The sequence below is a fragment of the Ictalurus punctatus genome, chromosome 22 (assembly GCF_001660625.3).
Source record: "Ictalurus punctatus breed USDA103 chromosome 22, Coco_2.0, whole genome shotgun sequence".
Lineage (NCBI taxonomy): Eukaryota > Metazoa > Chordata > Actinopteri > Siluriformes > Ictaluridae > Ictalurus > Ictalurus punctatus.
In genome coordinates, this window is record NC_030437.2 from 18987672 (window position 1) to 19012842 (window position 25171).

Consider the following 25171-nt stretch of genomic DNA (forward strand, 5'->3'; position numbering starts at 1 on the left):
TAACGTCGAAAACATCAGATCCGTAGCTGTCGTGCCTCGGGTCCGACGTCGTGCTTTTCCTCTATATTTACGGATGTCAAACACTTAACACGCATCCTGTCATCACTAACACCAATATCCTAGGCTCGGAAATTAGAATACGAAGATGTTTCTATATTGAAACGGTTACGTAACGGCGTTTATCATACAGGTTATAATCAAAGTCGTTTTCCTTTTTTTTTTTTTTTTTTTTAAATGAATGCATTTCTTGTTTAATACGATCCAATCATCGTATTGGATACCGGTTGTGATGACAAACAAGATTCGGATGGTCCGTGTTATAGCCACGCGCACTATAAGCACCGTAAGAGATGTCGAGGTGAGAGCTGGCGAGGTAGCCCGCTGAAATACACAAGCGTGACCGTACGCTTTTAACTGTACAGATCAGGAAACGTGTAGAATTGTGATTATATTCTGTACGTTTCCTCATACTAGCGAAGTTTATTTACGGTCGCGCCAATGCCGTAACGCACGGCGCGCTTCTGAATCGTTTTTAGATGCGTGTGTGACTTGCTTATCGATGATTTTAACCTGCATTTCAGACCATGGTCTAGACAGCCACGGTAAAAACCGGAAGTTTATATATGTATATATGGCGGCTCACGCTAACTACCCTTGGCTTGGGCGAAAGGCTGCCACGCTCCGGTTTTAGCTTGCTGTACAATGGTGGTCTCAGTATTATTCTGGATTCGGTCGGCGGGCCTTGTGTTTGACGCGACATGTTCTGTAAGTAATCTACATTTGGATTATACTGTTTGAAAATTTATCCCGTAACCCTTTTCACGCCTGCTGTACAGCCAGGGACCCTTTGTGGCGCTTCCTATTTTAATTCGTCCATCAGTGACACCGTTATAACGATGCAAAAACAATTTGCTCGTCTTATCGCGTCGCGTTACACTTGTTTTGTTTTGCGCGTACGTGTGTTTTGCTCGTGTACGCACGAAGTCTCACGCCCTCGATGACGTAACGTAACGGCATCTCGTGACCCGGGGTCCGTGGCTAGCTTGTCGGTCGGTGTCTTGTAATTTAAAGGGATGTTCTGTCCTGTACGTTCGTTTTTTAAACCTTATTTTCGGACTTGTTCGGGGAGAAATTCACAGGTGAGTCGTGTACTTTTAGACTTTTTTTATTTTTTATTTTTCTTCTTCTTTTTCTTGCCCCGTGGGCATTAAAAGTGACAGTCGAGCCTAAAGCGTTATTCTAAGAACTGTTCAGCAACTACAAAGTCTTAAATAAATCGCGGCGTTCTGTCAGGTTTGATCAGTTGGGCAATCCCATTCCAGAACTGTGCCTTAAATAAAATCTTTAGACATTCAGACTACATGGCAGCGTGTTGTCACTCGGTTTAATTTCCCCCGTGCGTACTCGAAAAAATGATCAGAATGAGCTAAACACCCATGAATTGTTCAGCAGTCACTTCTTCAAATCTATCTGCTACTGCCAGTTGTTTAGAGGAAATGCAAATGTCACTTCTAGGTGTTTTTTTTTTTGTTGTTTTTTTTTTTTTCGAGGAAGTGACAGGACTTTCTGTGTTTTATTGACACAGAAGCCATTTTGTTCCGTAAACTTCAGGGCGACGCTTCTGTTTTATATTGTCTTGTATTTCCAGTTGTTCAGGGTAGATTTCGGTGAACTGCAGTTTCTAAAAATCCAAAACAGTCCCTGTATTAACAGGAAACGACTGGGAAGTACCTGGCCTTTTTGCTTGTTTGTTTGCTTTTGTTTTTCTTCTACTTTAAGTAATGCTTTTACATAAATGCTTTCAGATCACTGCTTAACTGGTTGCCAGTGTGCTTGATGGAAAATGCCATCTACCCAAGCTTGTTTACGTGGCTTTTATTACTTACACATACTTTCGGTGAAAATGTCTGGTCTTTGAAATGAAGTACTTCATAATCTGGCACATCGGTTTTCGTCCGAAAGGAACCAACTAAGCCACTGATGCAGAAATCAGACCAAGCGTTTAACTGACAAGCTGTGAGTTTAAACATTGTGACAGAACAGGGAGATCCTGTTCTTTTCAGAGCATGACTAGTATGGAAGATAACCTTAACCAAGGACAACACATAGAGCCACTGTTCCTTGGGCGCTTTTCCTAATGGTTGTTTTACCACTTGTGTCCTCTGTGTAATGCTTATCTGACTGAAGTGTTTCGGGTTTGGTGATTTGACAGCCACGGGGCGGGATATCTTGTGCTACTTCCAAAATAATAGGCGAGAGACTATGTAATGGTGTAGATGTACAGTGGAGTATGTGGATGCATACTGTGTGACTGTAGTTTTGTCCGCAGGATTAGAATATTGGGTGGGCGTATTGTGTTGTATTATTAGAACTTGGGCTGACATTTTAAAATAGAGCACTGGTGCTCTAGGTTGAAGCAGAGCATTCGGTAGAAAAGTCAGTTTGAGATTGGATTAAAGGTTTGGGATTGGCACATTTGTTTTGTATTGGGTTGGAGTATGACATTGTGTTTGGTTAATGTGTAATGAGTTGTTACTGGTTTAGAGCTGCTGGGTTGTGTTCCGTGAAATTGGTTGTGCTGTGTTTGGTAGGAACATTTGATTGAAGCACTGGGTTGGATTTCTCATCTCGTAAGTGTCGTATGAGGTCCTTTCTGAGAAGTGGGGGTCCCCGCGCGTTATCCCTCGTTTACGTTTGATTAGCTGCGAGCCGGAGAAAGAATTCACAGTTTTACTGACTGTAAAAGGAGCGCCGCACCACTCGGGGTGAGATTAAAAAGGAAAAGGATGAAGTAATCAGAGCGGTGGGCGGGTGAATAAGGCGGGGTAGAGACCTTCATGTTGTGTGGTATGACACATCTGTCTACCCCACTTGTACCCACTTTGGGGGAGTGGTGGAGGAATTCTGATGATGTAACAGTGATGTCATGCACACTCTCTCTCTCTCTCTCTCTCTCTTTCCTCGTGCTCTCGCTCCTCACCCACTGCCGGTGACTGAGCAGTTTTACCTCTGCTCTTTGGCTTCCGCCCATGTGTGCGAGCGTGTGCATGTTTTGAGTCGCCTAGCCTCTGCGGCGTGCGTGCCAGTGTCGGCCGTGCTGATTGGACTGACGGGACCGGAGAGTGAAAGAGCACGACGGGAGACTCTCCATCCATCTCATACGGCACTGTGGAGAAGCAAAAAAAAAAAAAAGCGAGTGCGTCAGGAAAATGACGGAACTGGTGATCGGTTGTTTAGGAAAGGGAACAGATTAGCGAGAGGTTGTTTGGGGCTAATCCAGTCCAAGCGATTTGCTATCGCCTGCGATTTTGCGTTCTTCTCTGGAGCCATGGGTTTGTAGAGACTCTGAGATTCAGCTAGCAGTGGAGGGAGAGAGCGAATGTGAAAAAGAGATGAAAGAGCCATTGAAGGAGGAAACAGCTGAGCAGCTATGGGCAGGCAGCTAGCGGGGTGGAGGAACGAGAAAGAGGGGAAGATTTTACTCTGACTGGGAGAGTAGGAACTGGCTGAGCACTAAACAGGGAAGATTTCGAAGGCAGGATCAGGCAAATCGTCATGATTTGAAGTAACAAAGCATGCGTCCCGTGTTTCTCACACTGTTCATGTCTCTTCTCTGATGCGTCCCTCTGTCATCTTTCCGGTTCTTCTCCCTCCTTCATTTCATGTTGGAGGAAACACATCTCAGCGGAACAGTCTATTTTGTGAATAAGCGTGATTGTCGTGCTTTATTTTTATTCCTACTGTTCTGTTTTTTTTTTTTTCCCCCCCCGATTCCTGACCTGTCATTATCTACATTATCTTGTTTGTTCCAGTTAGGTCATTGCCTAGCTCTGCACCCCGTGTGTCCTGTATCTCGTGCTTTGGGCCGTTCTCATCCACGATTTCCCAAACTTGAATACGTACCATGGCAGATGAAAGCTTCGGACATCTCGTCCTGCTTCGGGCGGACAACAATCTTGAAATGATTTCTCTACAGTGCCCGTACAATTATTCGGCTTATGCCTAGTGAAACTAGATAGGAGACACAGACGCACACACACACACACACACACACACACACACACACAAAACCCCAGACATGATGAGAAGATACGATGAGAAATAAGCAACGAGTGGCGTTGTAAGAGCAAAGCGTATTATCGAAGGGCGGCCGCCGAACGCCGCTCTATACAAGGCGAGCGAATATAAAAGTATGCATCAACGTGTACTGTGAAACGAAGGGAACGGTTCGAGCCGCTCGATTGTATTAAGCGTTATTCTGTATTATTTTTAGCAGATGACAGCTTCCTGGGCTCGAAGACTGAACAGCTGCAGCCTCCATGTTGTCGAGCAGTACGAGACTCGGGCGAATCAGCTGCAAGACTTCGAAACTTCAGATATCGAAAGCACAGCTTGTTCTTTTTAGCTTTCCTGTCCTCTTTCAGGGGAGCGCAAGCTTAAAATCGGTGTTTAAAAAAAAAAAATGTAAACAAAAATAAAAAATGCTGCTGTGTTCATCTCTGCATCTCATTCTCTCTCTTTCTGTCCGTTGCGGTTGCTGCTAGCGTTCATCCCCCCCGTTCACGGTGCTCTCCTCCATTCCATAGTACGTGCCCAGTGCGAGTCAGATAATGGCCTCTCTCGCACTGCGCAAGCTGAAAAGAGGAGGGGGGGAGGAGAAACAGGAGCGAGAGCGGAGCGAGCGAGGGAGGGAGAGCAGAGCGATAGAGTAACAAACAGAGAGAGAGAGAGAGAAAGAGAGAGGAGGGGTTTAAGACGAAGCAGACCGTGAACGTGAAAAAGGGAATATAGAGAAAGGGAACGAGAAGAGCAGAGGGACATGATGTGAGAAGGAAAAGGAGAGAGAGAGAGCGAGAGAGAGAGAGAGAGAGAGAGAGCGATTGCAGCAGCGGCGGAGGCTGGAGGAAGAGAGATTGAGAGAACAAGCGTGTGTGTGCATGTGTGTGCGTGTGTGTGGGGGAGGTGTGTGTACGGGTGTGTGTGTGTGTGTCTGCGCTCGCGTGTGCGTGTGTATGCCGCACTGAGACGGCGAGGGAAACGGGAGAACTAGAAAGGAAGAAAAGATTCACTACCCGCTACGTTCCATGCGTTTTGCCGTCCACTCCGCCGTCCATTGTCTCTGCTTCTGCTCTATCAGGACACACACACTCATACACGCACAATGTAAGTACACCCCTGTCTTCTTTTATTCAGTTGTCTTTTTATTTATTTATTTTTATTTGTCCTTGTATTGTTGTTGTGATGGCACCAGCCTGGGGGGTTATGTATTTGTGTTTGCAGTGTGTGTTTGTCCGTGTGGATATGTGTCCAGCTGTCTGCTCTCAGGCGTCCCCCCCCCGTTCCCTGTCCCCCCCCCTTCACTCCCCCCCTCCATGCCGGTCTCCTTTCTGCTTTGTGCTGTCATCCTCTCTGGGCATCTGCTGTGCGTTTGCGCGCAAGCGTATAGGTGTGTGTGTGTGTGTGTGTGTGTGTGTGTGTGTGTTGAGAGACCAATGATATGGCTCTATGCCAGGGCTCGTCTCAGGCACGTTGTATTTAAAGGGCTCTCTCTATTACATAAACACGTGTGTCAGATAAAACTAGTTTGGCAGCCCGTTCTGGTTGGGCGTGTTAATGTTTTGGTAGCATAACATTGTCAGAGTGGAAGAACTACACCGGTTGTGTGTGTATGTGTGTGTGTGTCTAAGGGTGTTTTTATGGATGTGAATGGAAAGGAGTGGAACGTTTACGCTAGCTATGTTTTTTTTTTTTATTCTTAGCTGCTGACGGTGTGTTTCTCTTCATTGCTTTGCTCAAAAAGAGGAAAAACTCGTCTGTTGTAAGACAAGTGTGGTTTGGCTGTTTCAAAAGCTCCACGGACTCGTGACCGGTTGGGGTTTGGGGTTTTCGGCCTGTAAAACATGCTTTCGGTCTGTCACGCGTTTCTGAAAACGCACACAGAAACTCGCGTACACAGACAGCGGCAACCCCGTGGTCACATGCCCCTATGGGAACCTAAGTAGACACCATATATAGAAGGAGAAATGAAATTCATGTTAAAAAACTGTCCTTTATTTCAATATAGTGAACATATAGTCTTGCGTTCTCATAATCGTTCTCCAAGTCATTCATCTTGTACCGTGACAGAATATTTCCAAAGACAGAATGCTACATACTGTAGCATTGAGTTTTGACCGTCTATAGCATACTTACTATATAGAGATGGGCAACATTTTCCATGGTAAATAATATCTAGATGTTAAACATGTGTAAATGTTTACCATCGATTACCGTAGATCATTTGGACACCGAATAATATGTCTAATCGTACCTGAATTTGTAAATAGTAACGTTTAGTTTTTTTTACCTTTAATTTTTATAGAATTGACATTTTTTGCTTGTACTTGGTTGTATTAAATGTGGGCCAAGTTGTGCGAGCTGAGAAACTGCTCACCAAACATTCGGAAACTGTCAGAGCAAATAGATAAATGAACGAATGAATGAATTAAATAAAACCAGGTACCTACATAATCAACAAAATGCTATTATTTCATGTAAGATACCTTTAATTATTGGACTTCTTTCTTTGAGAGAGACATTAGGATCTGTGTGTAAGGAGATATTCAAGATTTATGGCATGTTATTGCTGGTGTGAGATTAAGAAAGGTGTGGATTAGTTTGGAAACCTGGTGGTAGTTGTAGTTGTAGAATTATATTGTGTACAAGTTCATAGTATTAGGGCAAAGGTTGAGTATATCGAATGAGCAAATTAGCTTTGGATTTCAAAGCTGCGTGCGTGTATAATAACCGTTTAGCAGATTTGAGTCCTCTAATGTGTTGATCTCTTTATGTTCCTTGCAGACTGTTTCAGTGGTGGGTTCAGTGGATGGCCCCAGCAGAAGTGGCCAGATGGAAATTGACCATGGATGCCTGGAGAAAGGCGTGTTGAACCAGGAGCTGTCCAATGGGCTGAGTCGGCATGGAGAAGAAACAAATGGTCTTGAAGGTGGAGCTTTGGCAAAGCTTAGCCACCAGCACCAGGAAACATTAACATGTCTTCCCCAGACACAGGGATGGGGGCCGGGGAATCAGAAAGGAGACTCTACCCCCCAGCAGCATGAGGCAGGCTGGAGTGACCAGAACACAAGTAGCTTGGGGAACAGTGTAGACATGGAGAATGCTAGAACTCTGGTGGCCTTCTCAGCTAGTGCAGGTTCCCTACCCCCTTGCAGTGTTCCTCAATCTTCTCATAACCCTAATACGCAGCTGTATGAGAAATTCAACCAAGAAATGGCTAGTCGAGGGAATGGGGATAAGCAAAAAACATGGAGTGGTGATGATCAGCACTGCACTTCAGAGGATCTTAACACCCTCCAGATGGCTTTAAATCAAGCCCGTCATGGTCACAAGCCACCAAACTGTGACTGTGAAGGACCTGACTGTCCTGATTACCTTGAGTGGCTGGAGAAGAAGATTAAAATGGCAGGCAATGCCCAGGAAAAGGGTTTTTGCAAGTTATCAGGTGCTTCTCAGACAGAGCAACAACACTATCAGTCTCAGCCACAACCTCAATCCAATGGTGCAAACAACTCTTGTGGATCAGAACCACAGTCACAGAACCCTGTTAACCAGCCTCCAGTCCCAAGACCTTATGTCCCCCTACCACCTATTCCCTGTTCTCCTAGTGTGCTGTCCATCGCTAAAGAGAGAAATGTCAGCCTACAGACAGCTATTGCCATTGAGGCACTGACCCAACTATCTGGCACTGGTGGGCCTGTGGGCGATTCAACATTTGGAAACTCCAACCACCATGCTTCACCTCAGCCCCCCTCTCAAACTCAAGATGGTCTGCGATTGATTTCTTCATCACCTGGGTCCCTTTCGTCATCATCATCTGCTTCCAGTATACCCCAAACTAACACCTCTGGTCATTTCCCTCAGCAGAACTCTGCTTCGTGGGAGCAACACAGGCCTGAGTCACAGGGTCCTGCTCATCACTCCTCCCAATACAGGTCATCCAACTCCCCCTTTTCAACCTCACACCCATCCACCCCTAGTCCATCGCCCCACCAGTGGCAACAGAACACTGGAACAAGCTGTGAGAAAAGCTCTCCTAGGAATCCATGGATGTTGAATTCTGAAACTCAGGCTTGTTTTCCACACCCATCCCATGGCAGCAGTGACCCAATGTCTGAACTGAAACAGCTTCTGGGAGACAGCAGTGGAAAGTACATTAGTACTACCTTCAAGTTTCCTGCCCCACCTCAAAATTTGAAGGACAACCACCCGGTGATGCCTCATGTCAAACAGGAGGTCAACAATGGGGACTACCCAGGTGAGATGGGTGCAGCAATGGGCCAGTATAGGATGATAAATAGTCAGCAGCAGTTTCAAGGCCAGCAGATTTCTCAGTCTATTAGGTACTCAACTCAGGCAGCACTGCAACAGCACCTTCATCATAAACGTAACCTCTTTTCTGGTCCTCAACCTTTTGATCTGCGAGCATCGATGACATGCCAGACTCTCCGCAAATGGTGGCCACAGTCTACACCAGAGACTGCTCTAAACATCAAACAGGAACCCAGGGAACCCAAGAAGAAAAAGAACACACAGAGTTCTCCTCTCCTCAAACAGCCTGTGGGTGGACTGCTTGGTTCATTGGGCCCACCTCTTCCTAAACCTAAACAGATCGTTATTAAAAAGCCCAAGCAAAAGGCTTCTCAGCCTACCTTTCTCCCACAGAGTCAGATCGCAATCCAGAAATCAGGCGTGTCAGTGAGTATACCATCCCCATCCCAACTTACCCCATTTCTACCTGTCATGGAGGCTGCACTTCCTCCCTGTCTACCCCCATATAACTCCTCTCAGGTGGTAGCAAGCCAAGCAACTCCAGCCCAATCTCAGGAATCAAGTTTGAACAGCAGTACTATCCCCATCTCTGGAATCACCCCCCTAGCTTCTAGCCCTCTTGATGTACCTGTGCCCCCTGCCGAGGATGGACTGACTAGCTCAGACCCCACCACTATAGCTGAGGGTGCCCTTGCCACCACTTCCCCAAGTCAGACGACCACATCTCAGTCCACTCCACCTCTATGTGGTCTCAATTCCCTGGATCCAAAATTCGAGGAGCTGATTCGTCAGTTTGAGGAAGAATTCGGGGACACATCTGCCCCTGTCACAGATGCTCCAGATCAGGGCCTTGCTCCTTGTGTTGTAACTGAGTCACACCCAAATTCTAACTCAGGACAAGCCAGACCCCAGTCGCCATCCATAGAAAAATTCAACAACCTTCCTGTCCCAACAACCGAGCCTGAACCCAGCCCGAAGCGGGCTGAGGGAGAGAATGAGAAGTCATCCATGTCCTACAACCAGCTTTCTACCATCAAACAAGAAGTTGAAGAGTGTGAAATAGATGCTAAGCCCTCAGATCAGCTATTGGCCCTGGCAACGGAGGCTTATTTGCAGCAGCAACGTCACAAAATCCTTGTAAACCCCTTCACCACGACCTGCTCTCCTCCAAACAAACGCATGAAGATTGAATCATCAGGTGGTGTAACTGTGCTTTCCACCACTGGAAATTTCTCCACTGCAGGGGAGAATCTAGAAACGCCCACAAAAGAGAGTTTTCCCTCATCCCCTTCACTAAAAGGTTTTCTGGAGTCTCCACTACGCTACTTAGATACCCCAACTAAGAGCCTTCTGGACACACCTGTAAAGACTGCTCAAACAGAGTTCCCCGCCTGTGAATGTGTGGGTGAGTATCCTAGATCCTGGGTTTCTAGGTTTAACTCCTCATCATGGTTCTGTCCTATTTTGCAGTGCAACTGAAACAGTTAATTACCGTTCTTCAGGCCCTGATTCTCAGCTAAAGTGTATTTGAAACTAAAATACTAGAAAAGAATTCATTGATTAAAAAACATCTTTATCACAAAATACATTACCATGATTGCTATCAAGTCCTAGAAGTATGAAATCATTCAGACTGTACACTTGTTGCTTTAAATGTCTTTCAAGGTCCTGCATCAGTTGTGCCTTGGCACGTTTGTCTATGTAGTGCTGTTCCATGTCTTTGAACGCATGCTTCTTGGGGGGGTGGGGGGGGGGGGGGGCAATAGCCTTAGAGAAGGGGTCCATTGTGTCATATTAGACCAGGGGGGGGCCAGACGGTCCTGAGCTCCACAAGTAATTCTGTCTCTAATTCTGTCAAAGCAGCCTTACTGGGTACATGACTCTGGGTTACTGATTGGAAGGTCGGGGGTTCAAGCCCCAGCACCGCCAAGCTGCCACTGTTGGGCTCTTGAGCAAAATACCTCAACCCTCTCTGCTCCAGGGGTGCTGTATCATAACTCACCCTGTGCTTTGACGTCGACGTCCTAACAAGCCAGGATATGCGGAAAAACAGAATTTCACTGTGCTGTAACGTATATGTGACCAATAAAGGCGTCTTCTCTACTCATGGGAGCTGTGGACATGAAGATAAATAAACTGTGAGCGTGCATCATCTGATGCTCTGTGCACAGTGATTAGACATTACACCAGTGAAAGGATATAGCTTATGTACATACTCATCCTCTCTTCTGTGTAGGTTCTAAGAAAGGTCGTATGGTTGCTTATTCGTATGTATCCTGTCAGGAAATGAGAATGTGCGAGACTGACTGTAGCTGAATGCTTGTTGGCTTATTACTGTCACCAGGAACTAAGGTCACCCAGCAACCAAGCTCCCTAGTAAAACCACTACACACACACCACTCCACTGCCAAGAGCACAGAGGGAAAAAAGAGTGTAATCAGATACTATATACCCATACACACATGCTAATGGATCATATTCTGAGCTATTAAACTCTATCTATCTATCTATCTATCTATCTATCTATCCATCCATCCAACCATCCCAAAGGTTTATCCTGCCTCACACATTTCTCTTTCATTTCTCTATGTCACTTCCTCCAGCTGGCCCCACCTCTATTACTACTAACACCCAAATTAGAATGTGACCTTAAATCCCCTCTGCTCCAGACAATGTCCACTCTCATACGCGCACGCACACACACACACACATACACATACACACAATGACTCACTCCTTGAGTGCTCCCTGCCAAACACAACATTAATGCTTCATTGACATTAGGGTGTGTCTAGTATGCTCTTCACTCTCATCTGCTATAATACAGTTGGCTGAATATAGAGTGTATAAAGTGTATACATGAGTAAATGAAGGCCAAAACAAACAAACAAATAAATAAATAATCCTGATGAAGGTAGTTTGTTTTGACTGGTCCTTCTCACTCACTCTCTCTTCAACTCATCTCTGTTTCCCCAGAGCACATCATAGAGAAAGATGAAGGCCCATACTACAATCATTTGGGATCGGGGCCAACTGTGGCTTCAGTAAGAGAGCTCATGGAGAACAGGTGAGAAACTCTAGTCTAGCCCCAGTAACACTGATATGCCCTTCCTGGTGTCCCTTTTGTCTCTCCATCAGTGGGTGAACATGATATCAGTGATTCAGCTGGCATTAATGTTTATGTATTATGAATAAAGTGTCATATACATGAAATGGATACTGAGAAAGGATATTAAGAGCTCTACTCTCTTGCTATTATTAAGATTAGTCTAGATTTACTTTTTTGTTTCATAAATAAAAAAAAAAAAGTCGTATAAATATTTAGCACCTGATCTACAGGGTGTCCAAAAAGTCTCCAGACATAGGGGATGCTTGCCAGGACCATGTTGGTTGGTGGACGTCCACTTCTTCATAGTTGGTCCGGAACACTTCCCGTCTTTTTGAAATTGTTAATACGTTTCGCAACAGTGTGGCGTGTGATGCGCTCGCCACATTTCCTGTTGAAGTCCATCGCAACAGCTTCCCGATCCGGCCGTGAAAACGAGTTCTTCTTTTGTCAAATTCTTAAAATATACCAAATATAAACTAAGTATGAAACTAAATTTCGGAAGACATTTCATGATAATTTCCCCAGTGTACGAAGACTTTCGGGACACCCTGTAAACTATAACCTCCGTATTTAATTACTGTACGACACGCTTCGGTTCACTTTAATTTCAATTCCAGCATTTGACATTTTGCTAATCGATTTTTTTTTTCTTTTTTAATAACTGATTTATTGCGTGATCTAAATTTGTATTTGTGCCTGTAATTGGTCTGAAATTGATGGATGTGATCCAACAGAACTCTTTAATTGCATCTTATGAGATGAGATCCGGTCAGTTTCAGATATTTCCTAGTTCTATATCCTACTAACTTTTTCAGTCCTTAGACACTGGCTTTTTGTGAGGCAACACCTACTGCCAACCCAGAAACCTCATTAATAATGAAAGCTGTATAGAGAAGTGCATTATAGCTGAACAGAAACTCAGAAGTCATGCGCAAGTGAAGACGAAGACCTGACTTCAAGCTCAGCTGTTCAATCTATTGGAATCTACCGAACTTTAAACAAGGGGGAAACGGTTCCTGTATGTGTATCATTTGTTTTAGTAGTTCCCCTTGTGCCTGGTTGTTATTTTTTTTTCTTCTTCTTTTTTTTCTTTTCACTGAGCATTATAAGAGAGCTGTAGCTAGAAGATCCTGGCACGAGACTCTTGCACAGCTGTGGATAAAAATCTCTCCTCTCCATTTCTATTTGCTCTGCTTCATTTCTTGTCCTCGCTTCCTCATCTCGCTCTCTGTTGCCCTCCCCTCCTCCCTTCTGCAGCTTCTCTGTGATCCCATCCCTAGGGAATCCCTGACCCATAATGCAATGGGAGTAAAGAAGAAATAATCACCATCAACAGATCCAGACGAGAGAGAGAGAGAGAGAGAGAGAGAGAGAGAGTAGGAGGAATGATGGTATTTATTTAGTAAAACAGAAGTGAGAGTGAGTGTTCACTTTGAGGGTGTATTAATCTTAGTACAGAGCTGATTCACGCTACACCCCAAAAGGCCAAAGGGGTAAGTGGAAAAGGAGTTGGGCATGGGGGGTTGCATCTGTTTTTGAGACTGATGTAAGAACTCAAAATTTTGGACCCTAAGCTGATCCTGACGTGACCTCTGACCCAGCTAGGGCCACCCCATGGAGCTTGATCCTTCTTCGCTGAAGTGTGTGATTGTTGATGAATGCATGGTGTGTGAGTGTGTGTGTGTGTGTGTGTGTGTGTGTGTGTGTGTGTGTGTGTGTGCTAAACCTTATTGATGCTGTCATTATGCTCCGACTTACAAAAAGACCATGTTGGGGGGTGGGGGTGCTCTGCAAGTACTCCATATATATATATATATATATATATATATATATATATATATATATAAATATATATAATGCATACATAGGTGCATACACGTGTAACACACTCATGTCTGTATACGCTCTTGTCGGATCACATATAGTCATGTGGACACATATATATGGAAAATCCCCAGCTATGCAATGCAGTTCTGGTGTTTTTAATGCTAAAGCGAATATTAGCAGAGAATTTGTGTAAAGTGCTTCCGGGATCAGAGAGCTCAGTAAAGCACGTTTGTTTTTTTCTGTGTAATTCCACATGTAGCTTTAGTCCAGAAGATAGTCAGAAAGTCGAGAGTTAAGGCCTTTGCATTCAACGCGGAAAAAAAAATGTTAAAGAGCCCCATTTGGAGGGAAATTGCTGAACAATCCAAGTGCTGAATCTTTTGTCACCATTAGTATGATTTGCTTAATTGTCTAAAATTCCCGATCGACATCCCGTTCTAGAAGCTACCTATGAAACAGCCCCGGTGCGGTCCGAATGAAAGTAAACCCGTTTCTTTGTCTTTGCCTCTGCAGGTTTGGAGAGAAGGGCGAGGCTATCCGTATAGAGAAGGTAGTATTCACAGGAAAAGAAGGCAAGAGTTCCCAGGGATGTCCTATCGCGAAATGGGTGAGTCTGCTCAGTGGTTAAGACGTTGGACTACTGATTGGAAGGTTGTGAGTTCAAATCCCAGCACTGCCAAGCTGCCACTGCTGGACCCTTGGGCAAGGCCCTTAACCCTCTCAACTGCTCAGTTGTAGAAGCGAGATAAATGTAAGTCGCTCTGGATAAGGGTGTCTGCCAAAATGTCACAAATGTAAACTGATATAACTGTAAATGGCTGCTCTTTAAGGATCACTGACCGTTCATCAGTCAGAGGTAGCAACCTGTTGTATTTGGCCAAAGGTTATAAAGCAGCAGTCTTAGCACGTGCACACAGGCGACTCTCTTTACTCTCACTAATGGGTTTATGGTTCAGTGATATTCGTCAGAAGCAACAGTTCACCCAGGGATAATCCTCTGCTACGTATAAGTGATGTATCTCACAAAAGTGAGTACACCCCTCACATTTTTGTAAATATTTGATTCATATCTTTTAATGTGGCAACATCGAAGAAATGACACTTTGCTACAATGTAAAGTAGTGAGTGTACAGCTTGTGGAACAGTGTAAATGTGCTGTCCCCTCAAAATAACTCAACACACAGCCATTAATGTCTAAACCTCTGGCAACAAAAGTGAGTACACCCCTAAGTGAAAATGTCCAAATTGGGCCCAATTAGCCATTTTCCCTCCCCGGTGTCATGTGACTTGTTAGTGTTACAAGGTGTCAGGTGTGAATGGGGAGCAGGTGTGTTAAATTTGGTGTCATCGCTCTCACACTCCCTCATACTGGTCACTGGAAGTTCAACATGGCACCTCATGGCAAATAACTCTCTGAGGATCTGAAAAAAAGAATTGTTGCGCTACATAAAGATGGCCTAGGCTATAAGAAGATTGCCAAGACCCTGACACTGAGCTGCAGCATGGTGGCCAAGACCATACAGTGGTTTAACAGGACAGGTTCCACTCAGAACAGGCCTCGCCATGGTCTACCGAAGAAGTTGAGTGCACGTGCTCAGCGTCATATCCAGAGGTTGTGTTTGGGAAATAGACGTATGAGTGCTGCCAGCATTGCTGCAGAGGTTGAAGGGGTGGGGGGTCAGCCCGTCAGTGCTCAGACCATACGCCGCACACTCCATCAAATTGGCCTGCATGGCTGTCGTCCCAGAAGGAAGCCTCTTCTAAAGATGATGCACAAGAAAGCCCGCAAACAGTTTGCTGAAGACAAGCAGACTAATGACATGGATTACTGGAACCATGTCCCGTGGTCTGATGAGACCAAGATAAACTTATTTGGTTCAGATGGTGTCAAGCGTGTGTGGCGGCAACCAGGTGAGGAGTACAAAGACAAGTGTGTCTTGCCTACAGTCAAGCATGGTGGTGAGAGTGTCATGGTCTGGGGCTGCATGAGTGCTGCCGGCACTGGGGAGCTACAGTTCATTGAGGAAACCATGAATGCCAACATGTACTGTGACATACTGAAGCAGAGCATGATCAGTATGCAGTATTCCAGCATGATAACAACCCCAAACACACCTCCAAGACGACCCCTGCCTTGCTAAAGAAGCTGAGGGTGAAAGTGATGGACTGGGCAAGCATGTCTCCAGACCTAAACCCTATTGAGCATCTGTGGGGCATCCTCAAATGGAAGGTTCAGGAGCATAAAGTCTCTAACATCCACCAGCTCCGTATTGTCATCATGGAGGAGTGGAAGAGGACTCCAGTGGAACCTGTGAAGCTCTGGTGAACTCCGTGCCCAACAGGGTTAAGGCAGTGCTGGAAAATAATGGTGGCCACACAAAATATTGACACTTTGGGCCAAATTTGGACGTTTTTACTTAGGGGTGTACTCACTTTTGTTGCCAGCGGTTTAGACATTAATGGCTGTGTGTTGAGTTATTTTGAGGGGACAGCAAATTTACACTGTTCCACAAGCTGTACACTCACTACTTTACATTGTAGCACAGTGTCATTCCTTCAGTGTTGTCACATTAAAAGATATTAATCAAATATTTACAAAAATGTGATGGGTGTACTCACTTTTGTGAGATACTGTATATACGAAAACAATATACGATCAACTATTTTTACATATTTCATTAAAACTTCAGTAACACTTAACGGGTTTAAGTAGAATAATAAAAAGATAAAAATGCTGCAACAGCTGTGGAAAGGTATGTCCTTTTTCATCCTTTGCTAGTGTCTGTTTCCATATTTTATCATTTGCATTAAATTGTTTGCATAGGTGAATTGGTGGAGGCCTGTGTAATAGTACCTCAGGTGCATACAAGATACTGCCGAAAGTATGCGGACACCTGACCAGTCACACTCATGTGCTGGTTGAGCATCTCATTATAGATTTATCCCCTCCCCTTACATTGCTGTCATGATAACCTCCACTCTTCTGGGAAGGCTTTCCAGTAGATTTTGGTTGGAACATGTCCATTATTGAGGCCAGGCATGTCGGACGAGACTGCCTGGCCTGCGGTCAGCGTTCCAGTTCATCCCAAAGGTGTTCACTGGGATTGAGGTCGGGGGTCTGTGCAGGGGAAGGCCCACATACGAGTGTGACAGTCAGGTATACGTAGTTTTGGCCATATAGTGTATGTTTATACAGGTAAATTATGCTGAGGGGCACGGTAGTTGAAAGCAGCAGAAATCGATCCAAACACTTCCAAAACTCAGTTTCATTCTGTTCACGCTGTTCAATTCTCTGCAATAAAAACGCCTCTGAATGGCTAAACGAACACAGTATACACGAGCTGTTAGCAAAATTTCTTCATTTATATTAATGTGCTTGTATAATAATGCGTCATTGGATCTATAGTAACAACCGTCACAGGGACTTGTATGGTGGATTTACAAAGTGTGTAAATGATGTTCTGGTTAGGTTTACTTAGATGTTTATTTAGCATTGCAGAAAGACCATCCAGTGTCAGAGCGGGTTGTTCGCTAATCATAAGGTTGGCGGTTCCATTCCCGGCCCACACGCCAAAGTGTCCTTTGGCAAGACACTGAACCCCAAGTTGCTCCCAATGGCATGCTGCCAGTGGAGTGTGTGTGTGTGAATGAAAAACAGTGTAAAGCACTTTGTAGAACTGCTAAGCTTAAAAAGCGGTATATAGATGCAGTCCGTTTACCATTTTACCTGGCGGTTTCTTGGTAACATGACAGCCTAAAAGTGCTTCTTTCCTTACTTACAGTAAACTACAGTCTTCATATCGAAGAATATGCTAATATAATGTGCTAGGATTTAAACTGGCCTTAGCAGTCATAATGGACAATTTTAATCAGGATGAGCGCTTGTGCACGGTGATTTTTATTTCTTTTACCTCCTAACAGGGTGACACAGAATGTAGCACCTCGGTTTTATTTATTTGTATAGCGCTTTTAATAATGGACGCTGCAGCTTTATAGAAATATGTAAATTCCAGCTATACATACATTTTAAATTTACCCCCCTAAATTTTCGCACCTACATTTTGAAAAGATTTCCCAAGCATCCATCGTTCTGTGATTTATGCAGGTGTTTTAAAAACTGTTATGGATTTTGAACAACATTGCTGTAATGACTCGAGTCTTCTTATAACTCGGTCTCTTTGTTCACTCCCTGTCTGCCCCCTGCAGGTGATTCGACGTAGCAGCGAGAAAGAGAAGTTGTTGTGCCTGGTGCGCCATCGGGCCGGGCACCATTGTGCCCACGCCGTTATCATCGTTGTCATCCTGTCATGGGAGGGCATCCCAAAGTCTCTCGGTGATAAACTTTATCGAGAGGTCACCGAGACGCTCACCAAATACGGCAATCCCACCAGCCGGCGTTGTGGCCTCAATGATGAGTGAGTGAGGGGGAAAAAAACGTCGTGCCTCTTTCACCTGCACGTTTCTACACCGCTTCTAGAATGAAATTTCCTCGATTTAGAGATTTAATCGCAATTCCTTGTACTCGCTGACAAAATGCACTTTAAACATCTATTATGTATATTTATGTATGATCTCTAGAGGATACGTCGAACTAAGAGTTACAGTGTGCACTGTTCTATCATTTATAAAAAATTTTGTATTATTTTGGCTTTCACTTGTTTTGAATAATAGTTCTGTTGTAATACCAATTTCAGCCCGTTGGTTGCTAAACTCTGCTGGCCCTCCACCACATTCCCTTTGGTCCAGTCACTGTGCACTGAAACGCGTCTTTGTTCTCCGCAGTCGTACTTGTGCGTGCCAGGGAAAAGACCCCGAGACCTGTGGTGCTTCCTTCTCTTTCGGGTGTTCTTGGAGCATGTACTTTAACGGGTGTAAATATGCCCGCAGCAAGACCCCCCGCAAATTCAGACTGCAGGGAGAACACCCCAAAGAGGTTAGTGACTGTATCTGATTTAGAAACGTTTCCTTTACTTTGTGTATCGTTTTAAACGAAGCTTATTACTATGATCGTATACTGTTAACATAATGGACTGAAGTGAGCTGCAACTAGTTGCGTAGCATATATTTCAATGCAAACTGATTGTAAACAGCCACCATGACACAGCCAGTCAGAGGTGTTTTGTCGTATTATACATAATACATAACTATATTATGTATAATACATCTGGAAACTAATACGCTATGGCATTCTGACTTCACAGGAGGAACTTCTCAGGGATAACTTCCAGGAATTGGCCACTAAAGTGGCTCCTGTATATAAGAAGCTGGCCCCTCAGGCATACCAAAACCAGGTACGAGCTGCCACAGTTTTCTCTCAGAAATAATAATTGTCCCAGGATAATGGCGCCCCCTCCTGTTTTTTTTTCTAACTTAACCAAGAATATGTTCTTTGCCTGTTCCATTGTCCTGAGCACAAGAAGGCTATGCATGCAAACATGTACATGCAAATACCGTAAATGTAATATACATGTTTTCTAGCAATTGTGTATTCCATTGTTTTCTGCAGTGTGTAAGTGAGAAAGTAGCACCTGACTGTCGGCTGGGGCTCAAAGAAGGACGTCCCTTTTCTGGCATCACTGCATGCTTGGACTTCTGTGCCCATGCCCACAAAGACCAACATAACCTCCATAATGGCTGCACTGTGGTATGCGGTGTGTGTGTGTGGGTGTGTGGGTGTGTATATGTGTTTGTCAGGACTTTGGCTGTGTATTATAAGAGTTGACATGTTATGTTTGTGAGCCTCAGTTTCCCAATCATACATAAGAGCTGATGTACTTTGGTGTTTTTGGTAGCAAATCAAATACATATTTAAAAAAAAATTAAAAAGTCTGTGATTCAGACCCAGATTTATGTTTGGTAAACATATTAAAAATGTTCGGAGAGACCACGGTAAAAGAGTCAGCATAATCAATACCTTTAAAGTCAATTCTATAGTAAGATTTCTTGGGAAAATCCTGCCAAGCTCAAGGCATGAAGTACTGACAAAGCGAGGAGGTCCTAATTTCTAATAACCTAATTTCTTGCTTTCAGGTTTGCACTCTTACAAAAGAGGACAATCGGGCATTGGGTGTAATCCCAGATGACGAACAACTTCACGTGCTTCCGCTTTATAAAATATCTTTGACGGACGAGTTTGGCAGTGAAGAGAACCAGCGCCTGAAGATGCAGAACGGGGCGATCCAGGTGCTCAGAAATTTCCGACGGGAGGTCCGGAAGCTTCCGGAGCCAGCCAAATCCTGCCGGCAGCGGCGGCTAGAGGCCAAGAAAGCTGCCTCTGAGAAAAAGAACAAGAAACAGCAGCTGTCGGAAACACCGGAAAAGACGATCGAGAAAGACGGTTCTCTGCAAGGCAATAAAGGTGAGGCTCTGTCTCATGTGCAGATAAATAGTAATTGGCAGGATGTTCATTGTACTTTATATGCAAAGAGGCGATGTACTCAATATTGTGCGCCCAAACGTGAAATTTAGGTTCCTGTGCCTGTTTTAACAAACATATGTCTCATAATTTGTCTCCTTTCAGCAATTCCAAAACAAGAGGTGAAGCCCACCATCAAAAAAGAATTGGTTGACCACTTTCAGGCTATCAATGGAGCCTTGGATGGCTACCCACCCCGTGGGAACGCCAAAATGTGTCCTGATCCCTACAGTATGAATGGTGCATACTCTTCCTATCCTGGTCCCTATGCAAGAGTTAGTCTGCCTTCCAACAGCCAATCTTCTACACATAGCCCCATCAATGGCTTCCAACCAAAACTCCAAGGGATGCCCTACAATTACTACAACTATGCTCCGAAAGGTCTTTTGCCCCCTGAGGTCTTGGGTTATATGGGCCATAATGGGATCTGTCCCAAGACTGCTGGAGACGAACAGAAACCCAGTATCCAGAGTCTTCAGGCCAGGCTGGTTCCAAACCATGCTGATCACCACCGCCAACAAGGAGTCAACATGGCCAACCACAGCTACCTACACCAGTCTGAGCTTTCTGAGTCTCCAGCACCACCTAAACGTGCTCCATCTGCACCTCCGGATCAGATGCACCGTATCACACCAATCGTCAAGCAGGAGCCTATGGAAGTACCTCTATATGACGGCAGAACTGATGGGCAAGTCAGAAGTTGCCCCGTCACTCCCAGCGTCACCCCACAACCCGACACCTGGCCGGGGCATACACCCAATGGCAGCTTAGCATCCACGGGCTGGGATAGAACTCTCAGACCAGGTCCAACTCATTCACCGTATACTCCAGAAAAACAGAGGCTCCACCAGCAGCACCATAGCCAAATTCAGCATTCTAAATATGCCCAACAGCAGCAGCAGTGGCGCTCCTACCCTGGTACTCCAGTAGCCTCCCGTGATTCATCTCCAGCTCCTTCCCCTCACCCAGCTACCCCGCAACACTGGGGTAGCCCTGCCCCCAGTCCACAGCCCAAGGCTTGGGGTCAACCAGGGTCCTTGGGTTATAGGCATGGGGGACTTAGACCGGGAACCCCTGTTGGGGCTTTCCCAGACAAGATGTTGGCTGAGGCAGCAGAGATCCGAGGCTCCACTCCCCTGGGCCTCCAGGAGAAGGCATGGAAATCTGGAGGTGCCTCTGCAGCAGGAAGCAATCCATCCCCTGCACCAGAAGGCCGTCTGTTTCCAGATGCACTGCAAAATGTGAACGGAGCAGCATGCTGGGATAGTGAGGTGGAAAGTGAACGAGAGCCCGAAGAGGAGGAGGTGTGGTCGGACAGTGAGCACAACTTTCTGGATCCCAACATTGGAGGAGTAGCAGTGGCTCCTGCGCACGGCTCCATTCTCATTGAATGTGCCAGACGGGAGCTACATGCCACAACGCCCTTGAAAAAACCAGACCGCAGTCACCCGACACGCATCTCCCTGGTGTTCTACCAGCATAAGAATTTGAATCAGCCCTGCCATGGACTGGGACTGTGGGAAGCCAAGATGAAACTGCTGGCTGAGAGGGCAAGGCAGAGGCAGCAGGAGGCAGCTCTTCTGGGCCTTTCACAGGAAGACATGAAAGCTTATGCCAAGAAACGCAAGTGGGCCGACGGATTAGTGAGTTCCACCTCTGAGTCGACCAAGGACAAACGGGAAGCGATGACACGGCTGGCCCCTACGCAGCACACCACCACGATGGTCACAGTGTCGCCCTACGCCTTCACTCGGGTCACAGGGCCCTACAGTTGCTTCATGTGACCTCACGGGCAGGAATTGGAAGTACAGGATGGAAGAAAGAAAAAAATCTCACACTCTATGGTCCTGTATCTCTCCCTACTCTGTATCCCATCCCATCGCAGACCAACCAGACAGGTGGTGGATAAAAAGACATTTTTTTTAATTATTATTATTATTATTATTATAATTTTTTTTTACCTCATGTTTTGGTGGCAGTTTGGGAGTCCCCCAAATGAATGCCCATGGTGCTCTTGTTCTCTCCAAAATGGAAGGGATTCCATAGTTTACCCTCCCTAAGTGAATTTAATGATTCTAATATTATTTCTATTATCAATATTATGATTGCTATCGTTACTGTTGATGTTATTACAGGTATTGTTATTATATTATAAAGATGACTATTTTTTATTTTAATTCTATTGTTTTTCCTCAGTGTCATTATAATGTGTTTATAATGTTTTAAGATTTTTTTCCCCCTCCTCCTCTCTTCGTGAGGAACAATCTTGTCTTCGTCATTCTCACTTGTTCGATATGAATGTGTGAACAAGTTGAATGAATCTTGCTTCTTCAAACACCCCCCCGCCCCCCGCCCCCTTTGTACCCGTCAACCTCTTCATAAAACAGCACCTTGATAAAACCATCACTGCAAGCTAAACGTCTGAGACCTACACAAGACACTCTGTGACTACAGAATGGGCCTAGCCCACTTACAAACATTGTCCTTCTCCAGAGTGTGCAAGCGAAACAAGCCGTGAAAGAAACCCTGGCACCGATGCTGGCCTTTCTACTTAGTTCCACGCTTAAACGCTGAGCTTTTTCCTGGTCCGATGGTGCTTTTTTTCCTGCCTTGGTTGCCCTCATCGTCACGGTGGCCGGCAACGGACCAAGGTGCTCTTTAACAGCAGAGAAGGTCAGCTGACCTGATTAGATGTCATTGCCTGAGGCATCCTCATCATCAACCACACGGTGCTGACTCATTTCTTCATGGTGCAGTATCTAATCCCTATCCATGAGACAGCAGTAAGTCGATGCTCTCTCCGAGGTGCTATTGAGGTTTAGTCCACCCTAATGATGCCCTAAAGACGACCTAGAGTGGGACCTGTGCTCTGCAGCACAAATTTAGCTATTTTAACCTGCTGGAGTCGTAGAACTCTCCTCCGAATGTGAGATTGTTAGCTTGACAGGCTAAAAGCTTCAGTGAAAGAGAGACCATTCAAGTGGATTGGTGCTACTCGCTGGTCTTTCCATGCCTCTTTGTCTGCTTTGGCCCCGACAGCTGATCTCCCCATAACACCAAGAATTTAGGTGCTTCTGTTCATGTGTAAATTTTGGGGAGAGCTGAAGGGCTGCAGTTGGTTTACAAAAGGCAGTAGGCTTCTTGGTGCTTACAGATCACAGACAGCCTGGTGCTTTTGACGCTGTCCGCTAGCTCTTTACCTCATGTTGAGACGTTGTACCCAGTCACAACATGCTACTAATACACGGGCTCTAGAGACCGTAGGTCTTCAGCCTACCTACATCCGCATACTTACCTACGTTTTTTTTTTTTTTTTTTTTTTAATGATTATTATTTATTACATTATAATGACTATGTCGATTATTGTTATTGTGCTTGCTGTAATTGTTTTTTTTTGTTTGTTTGTTTCATTTTAAACGATTTGTAAATAGAAGAATAAGATTTTATAAAAGCACTTTTAATCTTGATTTTAAGGAGAAAAAAAAATGACGATAATGGAATATTGACAACTTGAATCCTAATTTTTTTTTTTTTTAACGGAATTTTATTGGGAGAGATAGAAATGTAAATAATTAAATATTTAGGTAAGATTTATTTAACTGGTGAGGAATAAAATCATGAACGATTCTTTTTTTTCGGGTTTTTTAGCCGTCAGCATGTTAAGCCCTCGATACTAGAAGAAAGCTGGTCCTGGTCAGTACTCTTTCTCTGACACTTACGGGCCCTGCTGTGTATCCTCTGTACTTAGTATACTGCTGTTCTTTAAATATTGTTTTTTTTTTTTCTTTTTTCTTTTTAAGAAGTACTGTACTTAGACCGATACCTCTGAACAAGCACCTATAGCAGCTTCCTGTTTCAACACGTGGCCCAGACAGACTTGAGAACGAAACCTACAGCGATGCAGTTGGGAGGTTTTCACACGGTATATCATCACGTGACATGATATCGCTAGAATCCCGTACAACATTCGGTCAGACATGTGGTTTGAGCTTAAAAAAATTCAACAACAACACCAAAAAAAAAATCAAATGAATTTCATATTTAAAAGCCCTCGTTCAAATGAAAGGCTGTGCATTTTTTTTTGCACTGATTTTCGATAGGACATGTGATTTTACACCATAGCAAGTTTCATACGTGTAATTTCTTCTTAAGGTGCGAAACTCTTTAGATGGTTGTGTTTCAGGTTTGTGTTTTCTTGAAGCCACTTGATTTCATATTTGACAGACGTTCGATTTTTAACCATGGTGCTACCTGTAGAGGTCACTGTAGAAATGCAGAGCATAGCAAAAAAGCTATGTTGTTTTCAAAAAAAAAAAATATTTATATGAGCCATTGTTTCGGGTTTAAATGTATAGGAAACGTCGATGGTGCTGACTGCGTTTTCAGATTTTCCTCAGTCATATTGAATGATGCTTACGATGATCATGATTTCAAAAGCACTCGGATATTTTGGCAGTTCTCTCTCTCTCTCTCTCTCTCTCTCTCTCTCTCTCTCTCTCTCTCTCTCTCTCTCTTCCCCCCCCTTAAACCTAATCCCAAAATGGTACTTGAAGCAGATACTTAGAATCAATGATATTATACAGGTAGAAAATTTAAACTTGTACGCTATGGAGATGAATAGACTGTTAACCTTTTTTTTTCTTTTTTTTTTTTTTTTTTTCTCCCCCCATTCTCTTGATTATTACCCAGGCATTCCTTCCTTCCTTCCTTCCCATCTCACACGAACACACTCAAGATCAAATGCTTTTTGTCCCCATCTTCTCAGCACTCAGCATCAAAATCATGATCATGCCCAGTTTTACTTATTAAATAATGACAACGACAACAAAAAAAAAACAAAAAACAAATAACTGGCAGCTACATTCCTATTAGTTAAAAGATTGTTATTGGTTCTATTGTTTCCATGTCAAGTATGCAGTATGTTTTAAGAAAAAGAAGAAAAAAAAGGAAAAAAAAAAAGTTTTTCTTTTGTTTGGTCTCTCCTTGTAGCTGTTTGGTGTATTATGTGAATACATAGTGTATGTGGTTAAAAACCCACAATACTGTTTTATGTTCTTTAAAAGTTAAAAAAAAAAAAAAAAATGAAATAAATAAAAGTAACTTTGCCTTCTTGTATTGGTTCATAATCCCATCTTGCTTGCGAATTTGTAACGACGATAAAAGACACAACGCTAATTATGACTCTAGCTAGCTGTCGCGAATACCTACCGGTTCCACCTCCGACGGCCGCCGGAGCACCTGGTGTATGTTCCGTCCCGAATGACCTTATAATTACTCACTGCGTATTGTACTTTATCTATTAATCTCCAGCTTATAGTAGGAAGGATTTTTTTCTCTCTTTTTTTTTTTACACCAAGAACTTCAACAAAATTAAGAGTACACTGAGAGTTTGTTTGTAGAATTTCAGCTGCATCATAACTCGTAACGTAGGTGAGATCGACCGTAATACGGCGCAAAGCGACACCGTCACCGATCGGTAATACGATCCGACA

General features: G+C 44.2%; 1 protein-coding gene across 3 annotated transcripts in view; it reads left to right on the forward strand.

The window, feature by feature from the left end:
• tet3 (tet methylcytosine dioxygenase 3) overlaps positions 1–24792 on the forward strand; it is a 35208-nt gene extending 10416 nt beyond the window's left edge. The window contains exons 3-12 of one of the 3 annotated variants that reach the window (XM_017451503.3): positions 4274–5163; positions 6841–9733; positions 11305–11395; positions 13778–13871; positions 17471–17679; positions 18047–18197; positions 18466–18555; positions 18771–18908; positions 19295–19622; positions 19785–24792. In XM_017451503.3, the coding sequence (XP_017306992.1) occupies positions 6889–9733; positions 11305–11395; positions 13778–13871; positions 17471–17679; positions 18047–18197; positions 18466–18555; positions 18771–18908; positions 19295–19622; positions 19785–21463 (5625 nt within the window). In that variant the 5' untranslated portion in view covers positions 4274–5163; positions 6841–6888 and the 3' untranslated portion in view covers positions 21464–24792. The remainder of the gene's footprint in view (positions 1–4273; positions 5164–6840; positions 9734–11304; positions 11396–13777; positions 13872–17470; positions 17680–18046; positions 18198–18465; positions 18556–18770; positions 18909–19294; positions 19623–19784) is intronic. The other 2 variants (XM_053674547.1, XM_017451502.3) reach the window with 2 other exon arrangements.
• The last annotated feature ends 379 nt before the right edge of the window (positions 24793–25171 follow it).